General features: G+C 39.4%; 2 protein-coding genes across 3 annotated transcripts; both read right to left on the reverse strand.

Moving 5' to 3' along the window:
- Positions 1 to 24: 24 nt before the first annotated feature.
- On the reverse strand, positions 25 to 4,896 carry LOC146569904 (B-cell receptor-associated protein 29-like). 2 transcript variants are annotated; one of them, XM_085282575.1, is made up of 8 exons: positions 3,267 to 4,896; positions 2,752 to 2,858; positions 2,469 to 2,569; positions 2,210 to 2,357; positions 1,967 to 2,102; positions 1,620 to 1,716; positions 1,351 to 1,451; positions 25 to 1,265 (listed from the first exon to the last, which is right to left on the reverse strand). In XM_085282575.1, exons 2-8 carry the CDS (start codon positions 2,841 to 2,843, stop codon positions 1,230 to 1,232), a joined length of 711 nt encoding a protein of 236 aa, XP_085138701.1. In that variant the 5' UTR covers positions 2,844 to 2,858; positions 3,267 to 4,896; the 3' UTR covers positions 25 to 1,229. The 2 variants fall into 2 exon arrangements, with proteins under 2 accessions (XP_085138701.1, XP_085138700.1); XM_085282574.1 differs by lacking the exon at positions 3,267 to 4,896 and having other exon boundaries at positions 2,752 to 3,252.
- Positions 4,897 to 16,828: 11,932 nt separating this feature from the next.
- Positions 16,829 to 23,051, reverse strand: LOC146569905 (G protein-coupled receptor 22-like). The gene is made up of 3 exons (XM_085282576.1): positions 22,386 to 23,051; positions 20,109 to 21,273; positions 16,829 to 19,293 (listed from the first exon to the last, which is right to left on the reverse strand). The coding sequence occupies exon 3, from the start codon at positions 19,287 to 19,289 to the stop codon at positions 17,991 to 17,993; it is 1,299 nt and encodes a 432-aa protein (XP_085138702.1). The 5' UTR covers positions 19,290 to 19,293; positions 20,109 to 21,273; positions 22,386 to 23,051; the 3' UTR covers positions 16,829 to 17,990.
- Positions 23,052 to 24,651: the final 1,600 nt, after the last annotated feature.

A 24,651-nucleotide genomic window follows, 5' to 3' on the forward strand; every position in this document is an offset into this window, starting at 1 on the left:
GCCTTACAGTATGAAATTAAATAGCACAAATTCCACAGCTGTTTTATTTTTGACGTATAGTGGCTTTCAAAGCACCTTTTCTAGGTGATTATACAATCATCTACTACAAATATACAACACTGGGCCTCTTAATCACACTGATCATAGCAACAAGTTCAGGAAATATTATTAATTATTATGAAAGTTTATTTTTCATACTCATATTTATACCATCAAACTGTCACCAGAGTATGATACAGTATGTCAAGATTAGGTTTGCCCTCCTAAAGTCAGTTCAGTTAGAGCCACTAGCTTAAAAGAAGATTATTATTTCCATCTTCCATATTTTATACTTGAAGATATGGGTCTTACAACCCAAGCCTTCCCCAGAGGCAGACGAGGCAGGCAGAGAACGAGTAGAGCTCCTCATACAGAATAAAGTGGAGGTGCTATTCAAATCGGCTTCCAATTTGGCAGTAAATAGCATAGATTATATGAGATTTGTTGATAATCAGCCATCAGCTGATGGCTCACAGACATCTGGTGAAATGGCATTTGTGAGCAGCTTATATATATGTGTATGTATATGTTTTTACAGGAATCTGTGCAGGTTTCTGGAAAACTAAGTACACCATTAATGCTTTCATAGGAATTACTATAAGAGGGTAAGTAGCAGTCAGGAGCTGCTAATCAAATGCACATGATTAACTGATCAGCAAGCTTGACTAGCTCTATAAGCAGTTCTGTCAGTTTGCTGGTCTGGAGCATTCAGGTGTATGCAAAATAATGCAACAGGCTGTGAATCCCCCACAAATTAACCTCAAAGTGACACCTTCTATTGTTCACAGAAATAGGAAAAATCTAAGAGCAACATCTCAAATTACACAGCTCTCCATTCACATGTGAAATGTTCAAGTTCATGACAGCACATCCCATTACAGTGTATAGTTTATAGTGTGCATCCCATTGATGTACAATATAAAAGTCATTACAGTAACACTAACACTTTGTGTTTATAACACAGCCTAGCAGTCAGTAAAAAAAGAAACAATGCATATTCATAATGAAGAGTTACTGTAAGTTAATAGCAAGATTTGTCTATTGCACTCAGTTCAAACTTTAAACAACAATGAAGATTCAAAGACAATAAAAACAGGTCGGGTAGCAAACTAGATACAGCACACAATCGAGAGGTATAAGGAAATAAATGTCCATGGAAGGAAGTAAGAGCTGATACTGTGTTTTAATGTTCACCAATCCTTTTTGTCTTCAGCGCTCTGACGATTCTGTCAATTAAAAACAGGATCAATGTGGGATTAGCAGTGTGAATATACAGGAGATATTCTGTGATGTGTGTTTGTCATGTATTACCTGGAGCTGATGGTGTTCTCTGAGCAGTCTGTCATACTCCTGAGCCAGACCTTTGGCTTGTCTCCTCATTGCCTCAATATCAGCATCAGACTTACGAACAGCTACACACACATACACGCACTTAATGATTACAAATTTGGACTACATATCATAAATGCTTTTCAAAATGTATCTATTGTACAACCATATGACCAAGAGACCTCTTTGTCTACATGCTCTGCAAACGTAGGTGCAGCTTTCCATTAACGTATTTAAATTAGGTCGCTCACCCTCCTCGGCAGTCTTCAGCTGACCCGCCAGCTTTTCCACCTCCAGCTTCAGCTGCTGCTTTGCTGCTGACATGGATTTTTCCTTTTCCAGGAAAGACTAAGCACAAAGGATTCTCCTTAGTTACTGAGCTTAAGCTGATTATTTAAACAGCAGATGACAGAGCACATGTTAAGTAGAAAGCATAGGAAAATGAAATCACAGCATGGTGTGTGCCTACAGTATGCTAATGCGTGGGCATGACCCAGAAACAAACAAACAAAAAAAAGCAAAGTAATTTTTATTATGTTACTTGACAAAAAAAAAGAAAAAGAATTAAAAAAAAAAAAAAATTAACTCTGTTTCTCACTTGCTTGAGGGTCAGTTTGTCCTCCTGCTGCTGCTTAGCTGCTCTCACAGCATTGTCTATTTGTGACTGAAGACCTGCGCTGTCCTCCATGGTGACAGCAACCTGGTTTAGCAAAGTGGCAACCCGACGCATCATACTGTGTTGAAGTCACAAGACAGAAAAAACACAACAAAATAAGACAGTACTTCAACACGTGTGAAGGGTGTGCAGATGGAGCAAAGTAAGTGACAAAATTCCACTAACAGCCAGAGAAAGAGAGAGAAGCCAGATATGTAGAGGTTCCTCTGGGCTCTGAAAAGCTTCATGTGGACGTGGTCGTACACATTTGGGTTCACTTTAGCATCTTGCATGGGCTCAGGACCGGAATACTTCTGCACCTCCCGTAAAGCGTCTGGAAGGGTGGACAGAAACACGACCAAGTGGGATTTGAATACACTTGCTATTATTTTTTAATATCTGTCACACAAAGGAGATTATGTCTGACTCAAAAAAGCTCGCTTACCCAGGAAAAGAACAATAAGGACCATTATTATTGTAAAAAAGCATTTATTCCAGTAAGGAGATAACCAGCTCCATATTCGCCACCTGAAAATCAAACGCCACCTGCAATGTAAAGGTATAGACGGTCTGCTGGGGAAGGATTTGAATGCACTCTACTGGCTATTTGTGTGAACTGCCCGTTTGGGATGATATATCTTTTTAATTATTTCAGAAATTGTGCTCCTTAAAGCAAGTATCTAAATAAGCTTTTGATGACTTATGATATGCTTTTAAAATTGCCTTACCGCTGTGCTGATATTAAAGGCACACACAAAATAAGGTTGACTGTGATCTCTGCATATAGGAAGAAAGCCACCACCGTCCACTGGAGAGTCATTGCCACTGTGATTCTCTGCAGAGATAAGCACATTGATCTATGGGTAGTGTTTTATACTTGTGGAAATCTGTTTTGCCTCCATTGACGAGAGCATTTGTCTGATAGATACTAGCTTTTAGATTAAATTACTCTATTAAACAAGCGGAAGTGGGTGTGAAAGTGGCCAAGTATTCCTCTATTTTGATCTAAATTTCATCTAGGAAACCAGGCACCACGCACGAGTTTCTGAGCATGCATATAAATGTGTCTACAGGCCTACAAAGCAGGCCAACAGTAGCAGCTATTCGGCTGTTTTCTCTATATGGGACATTTATATCAACATTTATACCAAGTCATTCATCACCGGCTGTTCTGAATGCTGAGCTGGAGCCTACAGCGAAATATAAATCTATGCAAAGCAAAAATATAAAGTTGTTGGCTTACCGGACAAAGTTGTATGGTGCAAAGTAGGCTACTGGAAAGTCCAGACGAGCACACATGCGCGCACACATTCACGACAGCTGCTGGGGAGCCTCAGAGCACCCACAGCCCTAAATAAAACTCTGCCGGATGGCCTCATTAGGGAGTCCCCTTTGGATTGCATCAAAACCCTTAAAGTGATCAAAAGATTAGTTTTTAGTGACAGAATGATTTCAAGAAGTTGTTTTTGTTTGCCTTCATAATGTTACTGTACAAAAGAACTAGGGGAGACCGGGGATAGTTGTAACGTGGGTCAGTTGTAACACTTCCAATTTCTCCAATCAGGGCTAAGTTTCAAATGATGTGACTCATCCTGTGCATGCCCAATTCAGTTCTGCTATCACATGTGAAAAATCAGCACATTTTGTCAAACACAGACAATTTAACACGAAAAAATGTAATTTGTATGCCAAAAAGTAAGTTTTTCTACTGTATTTCAATGTTTAATAGCATTATCTGCTTTACAGTTAAACTCATCAAATTTAAATGATGTTATTTGTATGTCTATGGGGATATATTCTGTGTAGGTCTTTAGAGCTAGTGTTTTAGCCGTTGGCTGTAATGTTAGCTAGTTCATGGCTATAGGAGTCTGGGTCAGTTGTAACAATAATGCAGATGTTACAACTTACCACACTATTACTTTAACTTATATTAAACAAGTTGGGGCAACGACATCAGCAGAGAGAGGTTCACTGGTCGCTTTTGTATATGTGGTTAATGCCATTGGCAACACAATTACTTCACTGTTTGTGTTCCCCACACATATATTATGCAGACCTCTGTGTCAGAGATGGACCAGTAGGAAGTACTGGTAGTGGAAATAAATCAGGATGGGTGCAAGAAACAGATTTCCTCATCTTTCTGAGGCACTTTGCAAACCACACCAAGGTAAGCCATGATAAAAAGTAATGGAATTGCGATGCTGGTGAACAAATACATTTTTTCAGCTTCATTGTTATGTTTAAAATTGGTGCAAGAGTTGTAGGTTATAATGCCCACTGAGCCAATGAGGCCAAACTCAAGGAAGACCAACCAAAATTAATGAAATATTCAGTTGCAGAAAATTCCATAATTTGTCTTTTTTGGGGGGGTTGGAATATGTTCAAAAGCTAGATTTCTGCATTCTGTCACACACACACACACAGCTACATAAATGGCTCTAAGTGCATTCATGTGTTGAATAAATAAAGATTACATGTTAATATTTTGTCAGTACCCTTATTTCATTGTGTTACATTTCACCCCAGGATATGTTACAACTAACCCAGACTATGGGGTTAATTGTAACATTTCACTCTTTGTGTTTGAGGCCATACCATGCAATGGGTAATTGTGCTGCAGAGAAAATAGCTGCACTATTTAATAGCCGAGACATGTAAATACTTTGCATTACATTTTGAATCCACTACCTTAAACGAGCTCCAAATTACAGACAGAAATGTCAAAAATGTTACAACTATCCCCGGTCTCCCCTACCCAGTGATCATTATATGATTATAGCAAATCATTAAAGCAAATATAACTGATGTTTTTCCCAGATATTATAATGAAAATAAACAGAATTCATATTTGCACTTCGGGTATAAATATGTTGGCTTTTCTAAATGATTTTTCTTTTCATTGAAGACTAGAAGGCCGTCCAGAAGGGGGCGATGTTGATTAAAGTTAGCTGTTGCAGAGGCGCCTGGAGGAGGACGACTTGGATATCTTTTGCAAATACTGCATTAAACTCACTCCAACACAATTCCTCATGTGATAATCAAATATAAGCACATTGAAAAGTGTGGATAAACGGTTCTATTTACAAACCAACATAATGTAAGTGTCAGTAAAATAAGGAAATACGAGCTCATTACAAAAGCAAATTGATTTCTTAGTTGATAGAATTGCTCTTATTGTGTAACCTTTAAAAAGGCTTCAGATGAGGGTTTTTTTTTTGGACATTTCTTCCTCTCAAATGTACTCAGCTTGCAAAGTGTATTCACATGGGCTTCCTCTGTGAAAGAGACTGGGCTGCTATCCTTTTTGACTGCATTTCTCAGGAGGGCTGAGGAGCAAAATCTTTACAGCTGCACCCTGTGATAGCTTTTGGAGAGCGGGTAAATGAGTATGGCAGAACTGAATGTGCTTTGATTGCGCTCCTCTCCACATCATGTTAGAGGCTACACCCACTGTTTGTACTCATAATACATCTACAGGGAGGCATCCATAAACATGAAATTATGTACACACACCAAACATTTTATTAGAAACACCTGTACACCTACTTATTCATATAGTTATCCCATCAGTCAATAATGCGGCAGCAGTGCAGAGCATAAAGTTGTTCAACTACAGATCAGGAGCAAACCATCCATGTGGACAAAAAGAAACAAAAACACGATGGAAACAAAAACAAGCAATTACAGACATGATTCTGCAGGTTGGGCAGGTTTAAATATTTCAGGAACTCACAATAGAAATAGAAAATACTTGAAAAGAAAAATGGGAGTGAATGGCAGTTCAGTGGATGAAAATGCTTCGTTCAAGAGCGAGGTCAGCCGAGAACAACCAGACCGGTTTTAGCTGACAGAAAGGTGGTATTGGTTCAGATAACCACTCGGGAAAAGAGCATTTCAGTGTGCACAATCCACCTCGAGGTACAAATAAGTAGGGTGATTTGTAACATGATTGTACAGATTACAAATACATAAGCTGAGAGTAAAAGGGGGAAAAAACTCATTTGTAAATTGACAGTTTGGACTCAAGTGGTTTATTCACTCAAATTGTCCCACTTCAGCATTTACTTACAGATGAATGTCAATGCTTCACATTTCTCTTGCTAGAAATATGATTAAGCAGTCTTTATTAACAGGCTACGTACCACAGGCTTTTAAGGTGGCAGTAGCTAAACCATTACTTAAAAAGCCCTTAACTGATCCATCTGTCTTAGTTAATAGACAGTTAGTTATTATATTCTTTTAGTAGTCTTCACAGAGTTAGCTTATTATTTGCCAAGAACTGGTTTATTTGAAGAGCTTCAGTCAGGATTTAGTGCAACAATGTACAGAAACAGCATTAGTGATGGGTACTGATAAATCTTCTTACAGTATCTGACAGTGGACTCATCTCTGAGCCTGTTAGACCTCAGTGCAACATTCAACACCAATGACCACAATTTTTTTACTACAGATATTAGAAAACATAGTTGGTATTGTAGGAATGTTTAGCTGATTTAGAGTTTAGAAATGTGTTAACATAGAATGTAGAATTATTGTAGAGACACTGACACTGCCCTCAATGTAATAAAGGCCTGACTGTGTCATGAACTTAGGAGTAGATTGTAGGAGACCCCTCCCCCAGTTGAACTGTGAAAGGTCTCAACATTTGTAACTGGAAAACTGTGGTCTGGAAGGGAGATGGGTTTTTATGACCCCTAGGGAGTCGCCTACATCCACAGTGTTTTAACTGTCACGCACACTCACTCACGTGCACACACATACACACAGGTATGCGTACACAGTCACTCACAAGCACTCACATAGACACGCGGGAACGCGCACATGTAGGTCCTCACCTGCTTGTGCACATAGACACAGACACAGAGTTTGCAGCACACCGTGGGGGGGGGTTATGATGGGGTCGCCTCTATAAAGCTGGCTGTAACTAACAAAGGGGTGAAGATTTTGCAGAGAGTCACACCGGCCTCGCCTTCCCTTCTAGAAGTGCATGCTTAAATGAAGATGAATAAAGATGAATAAAGGTTTTGTGAAATAACTACTGAGTTCCGGTGCCATCTCTGGAAGTTTCGACGAATAAAAGAACCGGGGTGAAACTGATTTCGTAACAGTATTAAAGGAACTTCACACTGTGATTTGTAATATATATATCTGATAGATGTAAATGGTCCTTCCCTTATATATTAATCATGGAGTTCCACAGGGTACTGTGTGGGGACCAGTTCTATTTACATTACACAGCTTCCAATAGGCAAAATTATTAGATAAATTCTGTATGCATTTTCATTGCTATATTGATGACACCCAGCTTTATCTATCTAAGAAGCAAGATGATACAAATCTATTACTTAAACTGTAAGCATGTCTTTAAGCTATAAAGGCCTAGATGACCTGTAATGCTAAATTAAGACAAAACTGAGGTTATTGTCCCGATCCTAAAAATCTAAGAAACATGACACTTAACTTTTATTTTATAGAGCAGTACCTTAGCCTCCAGTACGACTGCAAGGAATCCTGGAGCCATTTCTTGATCAAGAAATGCACATTAAACAAATCAGTAGGACTGCCTTGATTCATTTGTGAAATATCTCTAAAATTAGAAACTTCCTGTCACATTAAACGTGATGCTGAAAAACTAGTTCATGCATTTATTATTTCTAGGCTGAACTACTTTTACTTCATTATTATCAGACTGCTCTAAAAGTAGTAGAAGAAAAGGCTTCAGTTGATACAGCATGCTGCAGCAAGAAAGAGACCATATTTCTCCCATATTAGCTTGTGTTTACTGGCTCCTTGATAAATTCAGACTTCAATTTAAAATGATTTTCCTCACACACAAAAGCTTGAATAATTAGACGGTCATATTTGAAAGACCTCATACTATCTTATTTTCTTAACCGAGCACTTTAGTTGTGGCGGCCTTACTTGTGGTTCCTAGAGTTTTCAAAGGTAGAATGGGAGGCAGAGCCTTCACTTATTGAGGCTCTTTCCTGTGGAACCGGCTCCCAGCTTAGATTTAGGAGACAGACACTCTCTATCTTGAAGATGAGGTATACAACATTTTCATATAGCTTACATTGAGGGCTGGATCAAGTATTTACCTTGCAAGATAAATCTCCTAGAGGCAACTGTTTTTGTGAATCAGCAGTATATATTAATAAAATTGAATTGAATTGCAGAGTTTATGAATAGCATCAAAATATGCACCTTTTACCTTCTTTCTGACATTTTCATGTGACAAACATATGCAATATATCTTGTTTCTCTGACATTTCAAATCAAAGCTAACTACAAACAGCTAACTTGCTAAGCTTCCAGTCCCCGGCTATGCACAGCATGCGTCAGTGAATGTCAGGGAAGGCTGCCTGACATATGAGGCCCTCATAAATTTCCAAACTGATATATTTGAAAAACAGAATTGTTATTAAGCTGTAATAAAGAGACAAATATGTCCATAGTTTTACTTTCAGTTGCAGGTAGACTTACCCATATTGTAAATGGTTATGGAAGGTCACAAATGTGTTTGTATTCACTGCCGTTCACTGACTTTGGTGACTTCTTGGCAAAATTGTTCTGTGGTTGGTTACAGTTGTTATCAAGCTGATGATTTCAGCTCTCTCTGAGATTGCTTTGTTAAATGGGACATGTTGAGAGTCATTGATGCAATATTGAAGAGCCACGCCAGCCTCACAAAATCCAGGGTATTGTCTCCCCCAGCTCTGTGTCCTTACACAAGGACGTGTCATTTGGGCTTTAGATTTCCTTAAAAGTGTACTTTCCTGCCTCAATTTCCTGTCATCCCAAGCCAAAGTCAGCATTTCCTTACCTTTGCTGAAAAACAATTCTGAGGAACATTTCGCACAGCTCCTGAGAGCTTTTGCTTTGGGAACTACAAAGATTTTTATTTTTCCCCGGTACACTGCTTTCTAGACTAACAGCCACAGTTAGTGTGATGTTCATCTTTCTGTTCTCAGGTGTAGTAAGCACACGGGTTTTCAGTACATTACAACCATAATAATTTCTTAGCTAGCCTATTGTCATCAATAACAAATCACAACTGATTAAATCAACTTAATTGCAACATCAACATTTAGCCTACATTTGCAGGTGTAGAAATCTCACTGCAGTCAAAAGCCTCGAGTTATCCAAACTCATCAACCAACTATTTTGGGGGACTCCCAGAGCTTTTACTTGCCTTCTGTTGTGTTTGCTTTAGACTTAGGTATTTTAAAGACACGGAACTGTGGTCTCATTTGCATACACCTATGCAAGTGCCAAAGTCACAATCTGAACTATTATGAGCACTGAATGTGAAAGACTCCACTAAGCTAAGGACTCAGGTCACTGTCTCTGCCTTGGTTCAAAGCTACAATCTTTATATTTATAGTTAAATATAAATGTTTGTGCAACCTGATTGAAATGATGTAAAAATACACAAAAAAAACATACATGCCTTTATCCACACAACAATGTAGAGAGAAAATGAGCATTAGTGACACATAGGATAATTCAACCATGCATGCACACAATTTCAAGCCTGATCTGGAAATGAAAAATAAGGTGATGCATAATTTAACAAAAACAAAACAGACAATTTCACAGAGCATGCATCTTGTGTTATTTTTTGTAACATTTTTTTTCCCTTCACATATTGACCCAAACTCAAAAGGTGTGATTTGATAGATTTAATGTAACGTTCCTAAAGATCAAATCCAAAACATTTTGGGTTTGTAAACAAATGCTAGTTATAGTTAATAAGCAAGAAATTATAGCTCTGCAAGGATGGAGAACACTATAATTTGAGGATGGAAAGGTTTTGTACATCGTCTTTATTTTGCTAACTGAAAACGTTAAAAAATGACATAAGTTCTGAAAACAAAACCTTTTTTTAAATCGCAGAAGTAGTAACAGAGAATTATCAATCTATGTTGTTTCTACTGATGTACCATGATTGATTTAATATATAGATTGTATTGCAGCGTAGTTTGTGAAACAATAAAGTTCAGTGCTGTCTGCTGAACTGTGAATAGCAGACTGTAGCTGATAACTAGCTTTTGAAATACAACGCTGGAAACAGTGACATAACATATTGTATATATATACAAATGTTGAGGGGTATACGCATGTGCATGATCCGATATCGTCGTGTTGGTGCTGCTGCTGATCAATAAAACAGTTTGGTTTAGGTTCAACATTGTGAGTGACCAATCACATTGTAGTGATGTCATAGATTTGCAAAACACGTCACACGACACAGTAAACCACAACACTAACCCCATAACCGTAAACCTAACCCTGACTATAGCCCTGTAACCTTAACCCTAAACACAATCACATCCTAACCCCCCCAACCACAAATGCCCCTTTTTTGAATTTCATCTGCAGTTTTTTTTCCCCAAGTTGCAAAGCTATGACAATGTAATTGGCCAGATGCAATGTTGATCCTGGACAAACAGTATTATGTGTAACAACACAAACGTGATGATATCAGACAGACCATATGGATGTAGTCATTTATAACTTGAAGACAGCCCAAAAAATCCACTCTGTTGGGCTCTTCTGCCTCTCCATCTGGCAAGATGCATGATTAAAAACTGTCAACCAATCATTCGCCTACCTATGATACTGCTTGGTGCATATTTGTTTCAGAAACAGAGACCATTTTAGTTATGTTAACAATACACACAATACACATTTTTGTGATAAATATGGACTAAAAGTGTAAGAAAGCACTTTATTTAGGCAAAGAAAGATATTAGGTATTCCCAGCTCGACAAACACTACACCTGTGTGTAATATCCCACAACCACTGAAATTTTGCAACTCTGTTGCGACACCGGGACACTTGAAATCCAGCAGAATGTAAATTTAAAATTCAGTTGCCAATCATGTCTGCACCGAATGCAAACCGCATCGTGCCAAATTTAAGATGCTGGGCTCTGTTAGTGAGCTTTGTTATGGTGGTCCCATTGATATCATTCCACGAGGGGGGAGGAGACTGGTGTATAATCACCAGACAGCAGTCATCACTGTGAGGAGAACTGGAGGGCAGCAATTTTCTCTCTGCTGTCTACCTTCTCACACACAGTGGTTGACACTCTGTCATTGCCTGATAAACATTTGGACTGATATGTGGCTTTGTGCACACATTATATGGGCATAGCAGCACATGCTGGCATATACACTCATGAATTTAGGGTGCACACAATGCTGAATAGTGAATAGTGGACACACATGTGCACATGCAATTGGTTTCTGACTGGCAGGTGCAGTTAGACACACACAGACCGGGCATGTAGCCATGTCAGCGCAAAACTTGTGACTTCTTTTTGTCCTTCACAAGTTTGGTTCAGAATGATAAGAATGTTCAAGTCTGCCTTTTTTGTCTATTCAGACTGAAGGATGAGAAAGATTTCACAACATAATGGCAAATCCATGAGTCTTAATAACTATGCTTGATAAATAAGAGTTTCTGTAGTTTCTTACTTAGCATGTATCCAAGTTGCTTATCCATGTTTACCCCTCTGGATTTCTTTGTTCTCTGACATACAGTGGATTTTAGAGATGAGCACTTGTCTCATTAAGTGTCTGCTTTCTGCTGATAACAACAAGGGAATACTGATCTGCACAGCACTGTTTAAAAGGCAGGCAGTGTTTCATGTTTTTTCTGTATCAATGATGCCATTAGGGTCATGTCAGGTGGAGGTTATGTTCCATTGTATCTGTCTGCCTTTAATTCCTGCTTCTTCTTTTCTTTAATATCTCAGCCATAGATTTTCTTGTACAGAGATTATAGGTTTTTATCAGAGTCATATATCTTTCAACTCTATAAAGTGTCCTTCCATCTCACTAAATGTGGCTTGGTGAGAGTAACATTTGGAAAATGACCACAAGCAACGATTTGTCAAAGTGTGCTGGCTGGTGTGCTCAATACACTTTCTTCTTCTCTACAGTAGCAGAATTACAGTTGAGTGTTCGCTGACCTAATGCAATAGAGGCTCCATACGGACAGAGTAATGTGATTTCCCAGGCTTTTATTCTGTGTCTGCTGCTAGATAGAGAGGAGCCCCGAAGAGATGCCATCTGAATTGGGGATGGCTGTTGGAGAGAGGCGGCCATTGAACAAGGGATGGAAGGACATAATGCATGTGATGCAAGCTGCAGCCTGGATGTGGACCGCAGACGAGAAGGACAGAGGAAAAAGACAAGGACTCCCTGGGGTCAAGTGATTATTATAAGGCTCTCAGTGAAGCATCACTGACCCTTTGGTATTAACTGTGCTGCTAAATAAGAAAGTACGGAAATGCTTAAATATCGAGCCTGCGTAGCATTTCCAATGGGAGAAATGTTTCGTCACTCATCAATGCATTAATGCAATCACAGCATTGTAGCCATTCCCCAACTCTCTGTGAATGGCACTCATGGCCACTGATCAGTGGTCTTTGATCAATGATCGTGACAATTTCCTTATTAATGATCAAGGAACTGACCTCACAGTCCATTGCTCATTCAATGGGCTGGTTTCAGTTATTGTGCAAATATGTACTGTTTATACGATTGGGGAAACCTGCAGTCAGCTGAGACTGAAGAAGTCACTTGGATGAGTGATGAAATGTTTCTCCCGATGAAAACGTTACGTCCAGATGAACAGAATCAAACTTTTTGGGAAGCTTATCAGTCCCAAGCTAAATGGAGAATGACTGAGACTGTTTGTTTTTTCTTTGCTTGTTTTATGTTTGGTTTCTTCGATGGACAAAAGATGTTGATCAGATTTTAAAAGATTTTTTTAGGATGTAACTAAAGGCTCCGCACATTTTCAGTATATCTTAGAAACATATGGTCTGGGAAAAATATTCAAAAAGATTTGATTGTTATAGATGAGCCCAAGACAAAATATGTTCCACAATAGTTGTCTTTATTAAGACTGAACTCGTTTCCACTAACAAATGCCTGCAATACGTTAAAACCAAATGAAATTTCATTTTTGCAACAATTACAGAGATAAACACTACAAACTAGTGCACGTAAACAACAAAACAGTTAAAGGGAAAAGAAATTCACAGCCCTGTTAGTAAGCAATGTCCAAAGAAAGATATTCATCGTTTTAATGTTGCCGTTTTGATTTTGTGTTAGGTAAGAAAGGACCTCACAATAATATTTAACTACTTTAAACATAAATAAGACAAAAACAATCTTTTAAAATTGGTTTTGAAACAGTGGAATGTGTGATATATTCATGGTCTATGACAACTATGTTGAAAGCATTGTTTGAGTAGAGAGCGTATCGGTGTAATGTGGTATTTTACTGCAAGTGTGAAGGGATTAAGATGTATCTGTAGTTTAAATGCTGCTGGTGAGCAACTGCATATAAAATATGGATGTATAGTACTGTGCAAAAGTCTTGAATCACCCCTAATTTCTTTATATTTTGCTCTCAAGGCTCCAGACTTTCTTTCTGTCATGTTAAGAAGTGGTCCTGAGCAATAGTTCTCTAGGCTTTCTGCAGATCAGGTTTTTCTTTGGACATTGCCTGTTTTTTTTTTCATTATTTTTCAGTCCTGTCCTTGTACCTGACCATTTTTAAAGCAAATATTATTTTTGTTTGTTAAGCCACTTAACACTGACCTAAAAAAGAAATCCTTAACTCAAGTAACGAACCACTGTGTCCAAAAACACAACAGACAATTTAGCAAAGAACCAAAATATAATTTTAAATTGTAACTTTAGGCACTTTTTAGTAGCAGCCTGTTAAAAAAAACATAATTTGTTCCCATTACTTTAGCTTAATCTGAAAAAAATGACCAGAAATAACATTTTGACAGATATAAAATAGGATTTTTGCACCAACAAAGGGAATTCCAAAAGAACTATTATCTGAAACTTGGCATATCTTGGCATGGGGTGCAGTGTATGCTTAAAATATGTGAGGAAATTGGTCAAGTGAAGGAAAAAAACAAAGTAGCAAACCTAAACAAAACTACAGCAGATGAACAGTATCAGTGAGTCATGTCCTTAAGAAATAGGAAAGAATACAGGAAAGAACTGGCACAGGACCTGAAAAATACATCTGGCCCTTCAGTTTATCAATTTAATGCTTGCCTCAACAGAAATGGTCTCATTTTCAGGGTCACTGTCAAGGAGAGGTCAGAAAAGAGGTATAACAGTGAGTGTCCACAGCCATCAGTAAAACACAGTGAAGGCTCTGTCATGGTTTGGGACCGGCGGCCATATTTAAAACGTATGCTTGTATATGTTGCAATAAATGGTTCTACATATTTCCTATTTTGCTAGCAAAATAGGGAGAAATGAGGAGTGGCTTGAGACTTTTTGGACAGCAGAAGCTGACCTCTAATAAAAATAAATAAATAAAGTAAAACATAATGGGAAATAGAAGAATGTTTTCATTTCGTTCTCTAGTTTCAAGCGTTATTATGTATTTTCTGTAACCTATGACCCTCATTAGAGTCAAAGCGAAGTATGAAGCAGGATATGTTTTTGCGATTGACAAGTCATTATGGTACTAGCGAGCAGTGTGGCTCTTTTATCAGTCTGATCCTCCCCTTATGACAGCTGTCCTCCTGCTTAAGGCTTGACATGGTGTTTCACTAACCAATAGGTGATGCCAGAGTGGCTACATCCATCTTTAATTTTCAACCTATGGTCAGCACTCAAAGTGTTTTGCTATCCCAGTTTAGAAAACACATTTTTCTGAAGGCTTGTGCAATGTGTTTTGTTGCCACAGAGGAAATGAAGCATTAAAACAATTTTATAGCGCAGTATGTGTAATCCAGAAATGAATGAGGACACTGCGGCTCAAAAAGGTCAGTCTGAAAAATGCCAACTATATTGACAAGAGACCCAGGCTTGATTTTACACATTACTCTAGTTCATTTTTCAGTTGCACAGGAGAAGAGCCTTTGCAATGAAGAATATTTTCTCCTCTGTTATAGTCATGGTGTTTGTAACAACATCATATCAATAAAAAAGGTCTTAGTTGGGATAGTTTGGAGCATTTAATAATGCAATATTTTTTCAAAATAAGAGTGGAGATTGATTTGGTTTAATACACTGCTAGCCTTTCCATTTTTTCTATGAAATGGGCTACAGTGTGACAAAATAATAATTTTGTATTATTAGATATTAAGTAGATAGTCAAACTTCCAGACCAACAAAGCAGCTTTCATTTGTGGCGACAGCAAACAATACAGGCCATTAACACTAACCTGTAGTAGACTTTGTGAAGATTTTTGCCACTAGTCAAACTAATGTATAAATAAGATGTCAGCTGGTTAGTGTGGTAGAAAAAGTGTCTTTTTCATATGTCCTCTGCATAAATGTGGAGGTGTTATTCCTGCTTAGAGAAATTTTCAACGGTCTCTGTGAACTGATAAGGACCAAGGCTTGTGACCTGACTTTAAAATAGCTGGTAATGGGAACAAGAAGCTACAAAACACAACAGAAGTCTAACCAAGTAGGCCCTTTAAGGTCAGTATGTATAATAGAAATAATGCAAATAATGGTATTAGCATTGCCATTAAATGATGTACCCAGTACTCACACATTTCTGTGTGTGCAGGAAGTAACATCAAGGGAACTGATACATTACCCAGCACATCAGGATATGTTGGTGTGTTCACGAGATCTTTTTTTGGCTTGTTTGTTTCTCTCCAGTGTGGCTGCACTTGTGGATCGAAAACAAATTGTGACCTCAGAGTCTAGTTAACATAAATTGTATTGGTCTTTGCGGGGTAATTTTAGGAGGGAATCAATAAAAAAGATTTTTTTTCCAGCAGCACTGATGAAGTTTAGAATAGTACCTGGCATTTGAGCACAGATCTAATTCACGTGTTTTCCAGGAAGATAATCCTGTTGGTTATTGTGTCTCACTGTTGTATGCCCGTATAAATGTATAGACTTATTTCTGATGCCTCACCTTGGAAGTCTGTCTTGTAAAATTCCGACTTGTATACATATTCATGTTAGGTTTATCCTCTGGCTAAATGTGCCATCTTGTAGGTCACTTTCTTTGCCCTGTCAGCTAATCTGTTGCTGGCAGTGTTCCCATCTCCACTCTCAATCACAAATGTGCCCTCAAGGCACCATGACATCCACACTGCTTGTTAACAGCGGGAGCCATAAAGAACCTCGCCTGCATCAATATTCCCATATCACTCCTTTCTGCTGTGCTACAAACCAGACGCCGACAGCTAGAGAGGCATCTGATCGAGGTTGTGTAATCACTCTGGTAGCCAACACAACTGTGCTCTCGGGATTTAAAGGGCTCTTCAGTTTTCTACCATACCTGATGCAGCAACGGCACGCATGTAAAAAGTTCATTACAGAAATGTACCATGGGAACAAATGGAAATGAATTTGTGTGTACCTTCATGTATGCATGGAAATGCGATGTGTGTATCCACATCACAGATAGAGTCTAATTGTTGACCCTGGGATTGAAATGAAGTAGACTGCCACAGTAGCTGAGGGGGGTTTTACATGCTGATGAATATTGTTACTCTGCATCCAGATTTGGTATTAAAGTGCACATCAAATGTATTAAGGTGACAGTATTTTTTTTTTCCTGCAGATTTTTACTTCAGAAAGTCTTCTGCAGCTGAATGAATAAATTATTCTGAGTTATTTAGGGCAAATGTGTCAACTAGACAAGTTGAGCCAAAAATACAAAGCTGGCTGCATCATAATCTATCAGCTGAAAAATACAAACACATTTACCGTCCTTTCTCTTTGATAAACAATCAAAGGCATGCACTACTGGTAGTTACACGCAAGCATGGAAGAAGAACTTCATTGTTGTGTATTGTAAACAAAATCTTTTATTTTCCTTCATGATATTTGCAGTGATCCTTTATTACAGTCACGGATTTGCTTATTTGGAAAGCATTGTCGTTTGGCTGTTGTTGTTAAGCACAGACAATTCGATAATACAACAATTTCCCTTCGGTTAAGAAACTTGTGTATTGAAACGTTATCTGTGGATTATTGTGCCATCGAAAATAAACACAATGCTTGCTGATCATTCATTCAGCGTGTTCAGCATGTGCTCGTCACTGTCACAGTCTCCTGTTCTGCCACAACACAATTCATCAAATGAAAATAAGGCAACTGTAGAATTTCCATTTGGCTCAAAGAGGTGACTGCTAATGCGAAACAGATTTTTCATAACATCTGTTTTTATGTCAGACGTGATGATGAGAACTGTGGCGTTCTGTTGCGTCTGAGAAATGTGATCTTGGTCTTTGTCGACTATAAAAGCGGTGTTTGTGAGCGGCAATCTCAAAGGTTTTTTTTTACACTTTTAGCTAAAGCAATAAAACATCCACAACTTCCAATACCTATGTTTCCACATTACATTTGACCTGTGTGTGTTTTGGTGTGGCTTCACGCTTATTGTCTCATTTAAGTGTGAGTGCTCTTTCTCGGCAATAAGGTCAGTGGTCACTGGTGATATCAGGGTCTGGTGTCAGAACGAGTTGCACAGTGATGAATGGGAGTAATCTCACAGCTGTTACACAGTCACAGACATTTTACTCGGGGGAGGGGAGAGTACGAGTGAACACAAAATTTATTATAAATATACATTTACATAACAATTTCTATGTCTTTGTCTCTCTCTCTATCTCTCTCTCTCTGTCTATATATATATATATATGTATATATATATACTTTGTTTACCCTATTCTGTACATGTATTTGTATGTACACAATGTTATTTATGTTGCGACTGATACAAAAAGCCATGCAATATCTACAGTACAGTAGACAGTATATCTATGAAACCTAGTTTTGTTCTCAATAAATAGTAATAAATAATCTAACTCATGTTGTTGTATGTTCTACTGCCCATAACATTTACATTACTGCTTTGGATTAACGTTTTCCCTTTTTCGTCATGACCTGATGTCAGTTTTAGCTGCTTTGACTGTATTTGCTGATAAGATGATAAGTTCCTTCACTCCACATTCTCTGAAGATAGACATTTCAGTTGGGCGTCTTTGTCCTCAAACGTCACCTTTTTGTTCCTCTTTGGGTCAATCCAAGAGTTGTGAATAATAGCGTTATTGGGGGTAGGGTCCGCCTCAATTATTGACACCACTCGCTTCTTCATCTTGCTTTTCAAGACTTTCTGGAACTTCTGCCTTGTGAAGGCATAGAGTAGTGGGTGAAAGATAGTTGTCCCGTAAGCCATGACCAGGAAGCCTAGTCGCAACTTGACCATCAGGTCACTGAGGCCCACGCTGAGGATTACTGTGTTTAGTACCGTGATGGGCGTCCAGCACAGCAAAAAAGTAGACACGATGAGGAGGGACATTCTGAAAACTCTCTTTTGGCGTTCTCGTCTTTCCCTGTGACGTTTAACTGCCCTGCGCAAGGCAATAATGACGGAGACGGAGGTTCGCATACCCAGCGTGGGATTACGGGTGCCACTGCTCTGCGAGCCGTCCGTGGTCTCTTGCTGTGTTGTCATAGTTGTCATGGACAGACGCTTTTTCCTGCGAGCTTTCTTCTTCTGTGAAGCATGGAAACGCGTACCAATGCGAATGTTGAGCGCTTGCAGGATCTTTGAGTAGGTGATTAGCATGACAATTGCAGTAAAGAAGAAAATAGGAATCTGAGCAAGCAAGTGGTAATAGAGGCCAAGTTCATTGTAGTACTGGTTAGTGGGGACCACGTTCTCCACCAGTGTCTGGTTCTGCTCTGTGTGGCCTTGAGCAAAGAAGCCCACCTCAATAAAGGGTACAAGGAAGCTAACAAAGGATAGCACCCAGATGGTGGCCAGCAGGGCCAGGGCACGACCCATGGTCAGGACTCTGTTGGCTGGTTTGACAGAGATGTCGTAACGATCAAGGGTGATGGCCAGTACATTAGCAGCAGTGGCAACACTAGCGAAGGAAACACAGGCTTCATGGAAGCAACAGACGAGGGCTGTGTCTCCTTCCAGGGAGAGTAGGACCACCACAATGGTGAGAGGGATGCAGCACACGCAAACCAGTACATCCAGCACATGGAGGTTCATAGTGACGATGTTACTGACGGAGCTAATGAGGTTTGACTTCATGCAGTAAAGGGCAAGCACAGTGAGGTTGGAGCTCAGGCCAAGCAGGATTTCTAGCATGAGGAAGCCTGTCAGGGAGACCTGAAAACTAACAGGATATAGGCTGGGGGTCGCCGGACTCATGGTGCCGCTGATGGGCTCAGTGTTGTCGGTGACCGTGACGTTGCTCATGGTGGCTTCTTTTTCAGGGCACATTATCCTGTGTGTAGGGAGTGAAAAAAAAATAAAAAATTTATGAAGTGGAAAAGGAAATGACGGGTTTTTGTTTGTGCATCTCTGGGAAGTTCCATTTAACACTTATGTGATAACTCTTATCAGATGAAGTTATCCAGTAAGAAGGAAGCGTCAGCATTTAAATGAGAAATACCAAGAGCACACACTTAAATAGAGCAATGATTTTCTTTCCTGTTATGCCCTGAAGATTAGATTGTCTCACTACGTGATTGGCATGACTCCTTGGTAACTATACTGTCTCAGTGATCCTATTTCAGGCTGTTGCGTCTACACCGGAGTCATATCACAGACTGAATTCCAATGTTTTCATTTTCAAGATTGCTTGGTATATTGTTGTTTTGTCAAAACCTACTTGTGGCACAGTGTAGTTCTGAGCATCTACTGAATAACACTTTATAACACATTATATGTTCCTTAGTAACTAAACTAATCATTTTTCACAGCATTTTCTCCACTGCAAAATTATGAATTATAGTTTATAACAAGATGACTCTGCCAAACAGGGATGTTTACATTGTCAGACTTCCAGCTATTAGAGATGCACATTAAAATACTGAGTGTCCATTCAGGCTAATCAATGGATCAAAGAAAAAAAGCTGCTGGCATTTGGAAATGTCATAAAATTGTTGTTAGGAAGAAGAAAAATTATATCTTACTCTAGGATAAATCATAACAGCTTATTAGTGCATGCATTATTAAACTCATCTAGCCAACCCCAGTCAAATCTGAATATGGTTATTAGATGACATGGAGAACAACAAATGTTTCTGTAATATTTACCCTTGCCTCCAGCACTATCTGAACACCAGAGCGGTGTAATCAGGCCATAGAGTCCATGTTAGATCCACAGAGACGAGCATCGCATCCAAACATCGCTTGTAGAAAAGTGCTTCCGTTCAACTAGAGCCCCCAGCGAGGCTTTTCCTTTTATTGCTAGTCCCTCCCAGAGAGGCCGAAAAACCCCAACTGTCTCACCAAAGATGTCAATGAGTTGTCACTTTTCTCCTTTCTGACCTTGTTGGCAAGAAAGCTAAGCAATTAGCCACCTGTATCCAGTGGATGCTGGGGAACATAGGCTGATGTCTTCTAGGCTGATTTTTTTTTCTTCTCTCAGATCTCTGGTTTGATTTGGTAATGCTGAGATAACTGATAGATGAGCAGAGCAGGGATCAGATGTCTGAGCCACCTCCTGTTTATAGTCGCATGATATTCCCAGGCAGGAGAGTCACAGCCAACCAAGAAAACAAAGAAACGCAGACTCTCTTTCTCCAGTGCAGTGCTAAAATGTACTGCTCATAACATGAGCCTTTTTGCTTCTTTTGTATACAGTGAGAAAATAGCAGTCAGATATTTGTGTATAAGAAAATAGTTACATCCATATCCATGTCTGGTACTCCAAGAAGCGCAGTTGTCTGTCTGCCATGCAGATATTTCCGGTGCACACCACAGTAATGTCCCACATGTATTTGGGAGAGGTCAGAGTGTCCGGCCAGCATACAGGCCCATGCTTCCCCTGGGAGTACTAATGGAACAGGCCTTCAATCTCTACCTTTCTCATTAGTCTCTGTTCTCTTGGCTCCAGCTGCCATTGACTGAGCACAGATCTCCAGTTTGTCCCACGACATGCTTAAACCTAAATCACCGGAGATGGCATGACTGTAGCGTATGTGTATCCAGTCGCAATGACATATGTGAACACTGTCATTTGTGATTACCAGTATTTAAAGGTACTCAGGAGGGCTGGGGTGGGGTAGGGTGGGGGCTTGAATCTGCAATTCAGGCAAAGGTCATTATCGTGAGGTAGTGGATGTCAGTTCACCAGAGAGAGAAATTGCCTTTTAGATTTGTAAAGAGATCCCAGACAATAATTAGTCTTTAGGAGGCCGGATGTGTAAACGGTAACATCTACATGTCCTTCAGTTCCACACCTTTCATTCACAGTGACCTAAAGAGACAGAGAGAAAAAGAGAGAGGACAGGAAAATGGATAATAACGAGAATAAGATAAGGACAGAGAGGGAGTAGAAGGAGAAGAAAAGGGAAGTGTGGGGGACGAATTAGTGAAAGTAGACATATCCTCAATAGAGAGGCGACAAAGAAATTCTCATTAACAAAGCAGCAAGCCTCTGATGTCTTATCGTGTTCCTGTGCAGAACCTGATGCACTTGGTGAACGAGACAGTAGCACTAATAAAGGGATGCACAAAAGCCACGGAGTATTTTACATCTCATCGTTCTGTTTTGAGATTCAAGATTAACTGCAGCGTTATCTTGTGATTCGTGTTATGCATGTACATATCAATAAAGGAAAATGCTTATTAGGATGCTACTTGTGCAGCAACAGTGTTGGTGACATTGCTGTTGTTGCATTCTCACCAACGGCACAGACTTGCTTAAAGCTTTGGTGGAGTGCGATCCGTTGGGAAACTTGCTACAGAGACATGGATGCCTCCTCGCATGCCCCGATATGTGATCCATATAATCTCTCTGGAAGAACACATCTGTCACTCTTCAAGGTTGCAAAAGTGAGATATGCCTTTACTTGTATACCAGAGTGCCATCATAAATGATCGTTCCTCTGTAGCACGTAAGACATACAGCACAATTTTAAGGTGAACAACCAAGATTTCATGTTTAGTTTCTTATATCACAGAGCATAGGGCATGTGCTTGTTTGTAAGTAGGTGTGTAGCAGTAAGACACAAGTGTGCCCACAGTGGAATACACGTACATTGCAGTGGATAAAATTGAAAAAAGAAGAAAAAGCCTTTTAGACAATTAGCTTCCTTGAATTGCCCATTAAAAACCAGAATTGGTTTTATTTAGCTACTAATTGGTTTAAGCAAAACCAAATGTTTCTCAATTAAAGTCCTCCAAAAACACATCATGACTGAAACTGTTCAGGAAATTATATTTGCGATTTCTAATCCTTCACAATTGTTCTAACAGAGATGTTTGGTCCTTCATTAATCTTTGCTGCCATATACTCTCTGCTCGGCTTAGCGCTGTAGATCAAAGCAATAAGTATAGAGTGCCCCATCACAGCACAGCAAAGCTCACCATGCAGAGTAAACACAGATGCTCCTGAGCTGGTCTGTTCACCACGCTGTCCCCTGTCCTTCCACCTCTGCAACAATTCGGTGCGACTGACAGAAGCTGATGTTTTTCTCTTGCACTTCTCCCAGCAGGAATCCAGGACTGAATAGTGATGAACATACAAGGATCACACAACTGACAGATGTTCTTTCCTTCCTGAGTACCAGACAGAAGAAGTCCAGAAAGATGAGTCTTGACATGGATGTTGGTGGGATTCCCCTTTTTTCCCTCTTTTACCCATTTTACTTTCATCCATCCATGCGCACTGTGAAAACTCCTTTAGCCACCCAACTCTCTGTTGTGATCGCTCCTTCTGTCAGGATAGGAGTGCAAACCATCACACTCCTGGTATCTCTCTCCTGCTCTGCTCCCCTCTTTCTCCCTCACTCCCTCGATCCCTCCCTCTCTCTCTTTCTCTCTCTCTTACTGCGGAGGTTTGCAGTGCTCTCTCCGTCCTGATTGGTCTTCTGTAATAGGCTTAACTCTTTCCTCTCTGGCAAGGGGAGGTATTTCCTTTTGTTCTGATGCTCTCCTCTTTCCCTGTCAGTGATTGTAGCATTCCATGTGAGCCTGTAGTGAACAGCATGGGATTAAAAAAAAAAAACTACTACACTTATGCACAGGGACTTTAGATGTCACTGCGCTAATCACACATCCTGCTTCAAAAGCAACCGGGCAGACTTTCGAAGCAAAAACAGGGGTAATGCATCCAGGATGATGTATTAATTAGCTCTGTCACAATATAATGAACAAATAATGCGTTTGTAGACCGTGGAAGGAATGATGAGGATGGAGAGCCAGAAGAGAGAACCAATATTTCAGCATTGATTTTTGTGCACAGGTCTAATTTTGCATGTGCAAGTGAGCATGAGAGACAGCAAAGCTGATAGAGAAGAGGTCAATTCTACGTGGGGGGGGAATGGATAATGCAGGAAAGGTAGAATTCAGAAACAGGAGATAGAGTATTGTGGGCTCTGATTGATAGTTTCAATTAAGTTACTTTGTCAGATCAGTGAGAGGTTGACCACCCTCTGTTTCTTTTTCAAGTCTCATTTGTCAGGTGCAGTTATTGTCAGAGGGCATCCTGGTACCTGACAGCCTGCAGTAAAGAAGATGATGCCAACTGTCATTCTGGCATAGTGACTTGAAAAGAGCAATTAGCCCACACTTAGATTCAAAATTAGACCTTTACAAATGCGTTCAGGAGAAGAAAATCTGGGAATGCGCAACATATCCAACCTTGAAGTCAATGAGTGATGGTGAAAAAAGAAATCTGTGGTGGTCAAAAGCTCACCAAAACTGGGCAGCTGAAGATGAAAAATACACCTAAAATTAATAAAGTGATTGTTTGCAAAAGCTTTAATTTGCAGTTTCAACCTGCCTTATATCAGCAGTCCATGTTTGTGGTTGTGTGCGATGGTGTGGGAAATGTTTTCTTCACTCACTTTAGGCCCCTAAAACCAGTCAATGAATATGTAAATGCTTATCTCGGTATCACTGCTGAATATGTGTCTTAATTGCCCCCTGTTTTCCATCTTCTAATGGCTACTCCTGTCGTGTTATTACACTATATCACAATCCAAAAGTTGTGTTAATATAGTTTTGTCAATATAACATTGGAGACAGTAGCCTATTAGGCATGTGCTCTGAAGATCCAGATTCAGAATCTTGGATGTTGTAGAATTGAGACATTTTTAGGATGAATGTGTATCTAACACATCGGCAGAAGTGACATAATGCAATAATTTTAACATGGACTCAGGAACATTTCCAGCATCCAGCATTGAGAGCTAAAGGAGAAAGAGGGGTTGGTAAGTGCTCAGTAAGTGTAGTAATTGCACGTTATCATCTGCCACCTACTTTGCAAGGCATTTAGAGTTTTTTGTATCAAAGGTCTAAATAAGACTATGAATTACAGCACCCAGTTTCAAATAAATCAGTCACTCTATCAAGTATACATCCATGCATCTTCTTCTCCTTTTATGTCAATATTTCACTAGCTTGAGCACTTCAAAAGTGAGGATTTTCTGATTGCTCAATTTCAAATTTACATTGTTGTTCATCGATTCGGTTTGAAAACCACAAGTGTGAAAAAGTAACTTGTGATGACAGTTTTTTTTTAAATATTTTATGACATTAGATTGGGTAAACTTTTATAGCCAACTATTTGTAAAGAATTATTTTTGCCAATGTAATGCGGTGCCTCTTTCATTTTTATTCTGTTCTTCTG

The sequence above is a fragment of the Mchenga conophoros genome, linkage group LG7, assembly GCF_057382185.1.
Source record: "Mchenga conophoros isolate Kocher_MC1m ecotype Shallow Benthic linkage group LG7, M_conophoros_male_GT1.1, whole genome shotgun sequence".
NCBI lineage: Eukaryota > Metazoa > Chordata > Actinopteri > Cichliformes > Cichlidae > Mchenga > Mchenga conophoros.

Bases quoted from the DNA above. Each gene is read 5' to 3' on its own strand.
- LOC146569904 (XM_085282574.1), bottom strand. From the start codon at position 2,876: ATGTGCTTATCTCTGCAGAGAATCACAGTGGCAATGACTCTCCAGTGG. The intron at 1,452-1,619 runs GTGAGCGACCTA...ATGTGTGTGTAG, and splicing joins GCTGAAGACTGCCGAGGAGG to CTGTTCGTAAGTCTGATGCT. The intron at 1,266-1,350 runs GTAATACATGAC...TTTAATTGACAG, and splicing joins GAGAACACCATCAGCTCCAG to AATCGTCAGAGCGCTGAAGA.
- LOC146569905 (XM_085282576.1), bottom strand. From the start codon at position 19,289: ATGTGCCCTGAAAAAGAAGCCACCATGAGCAACGTCACGGTCACCGAC.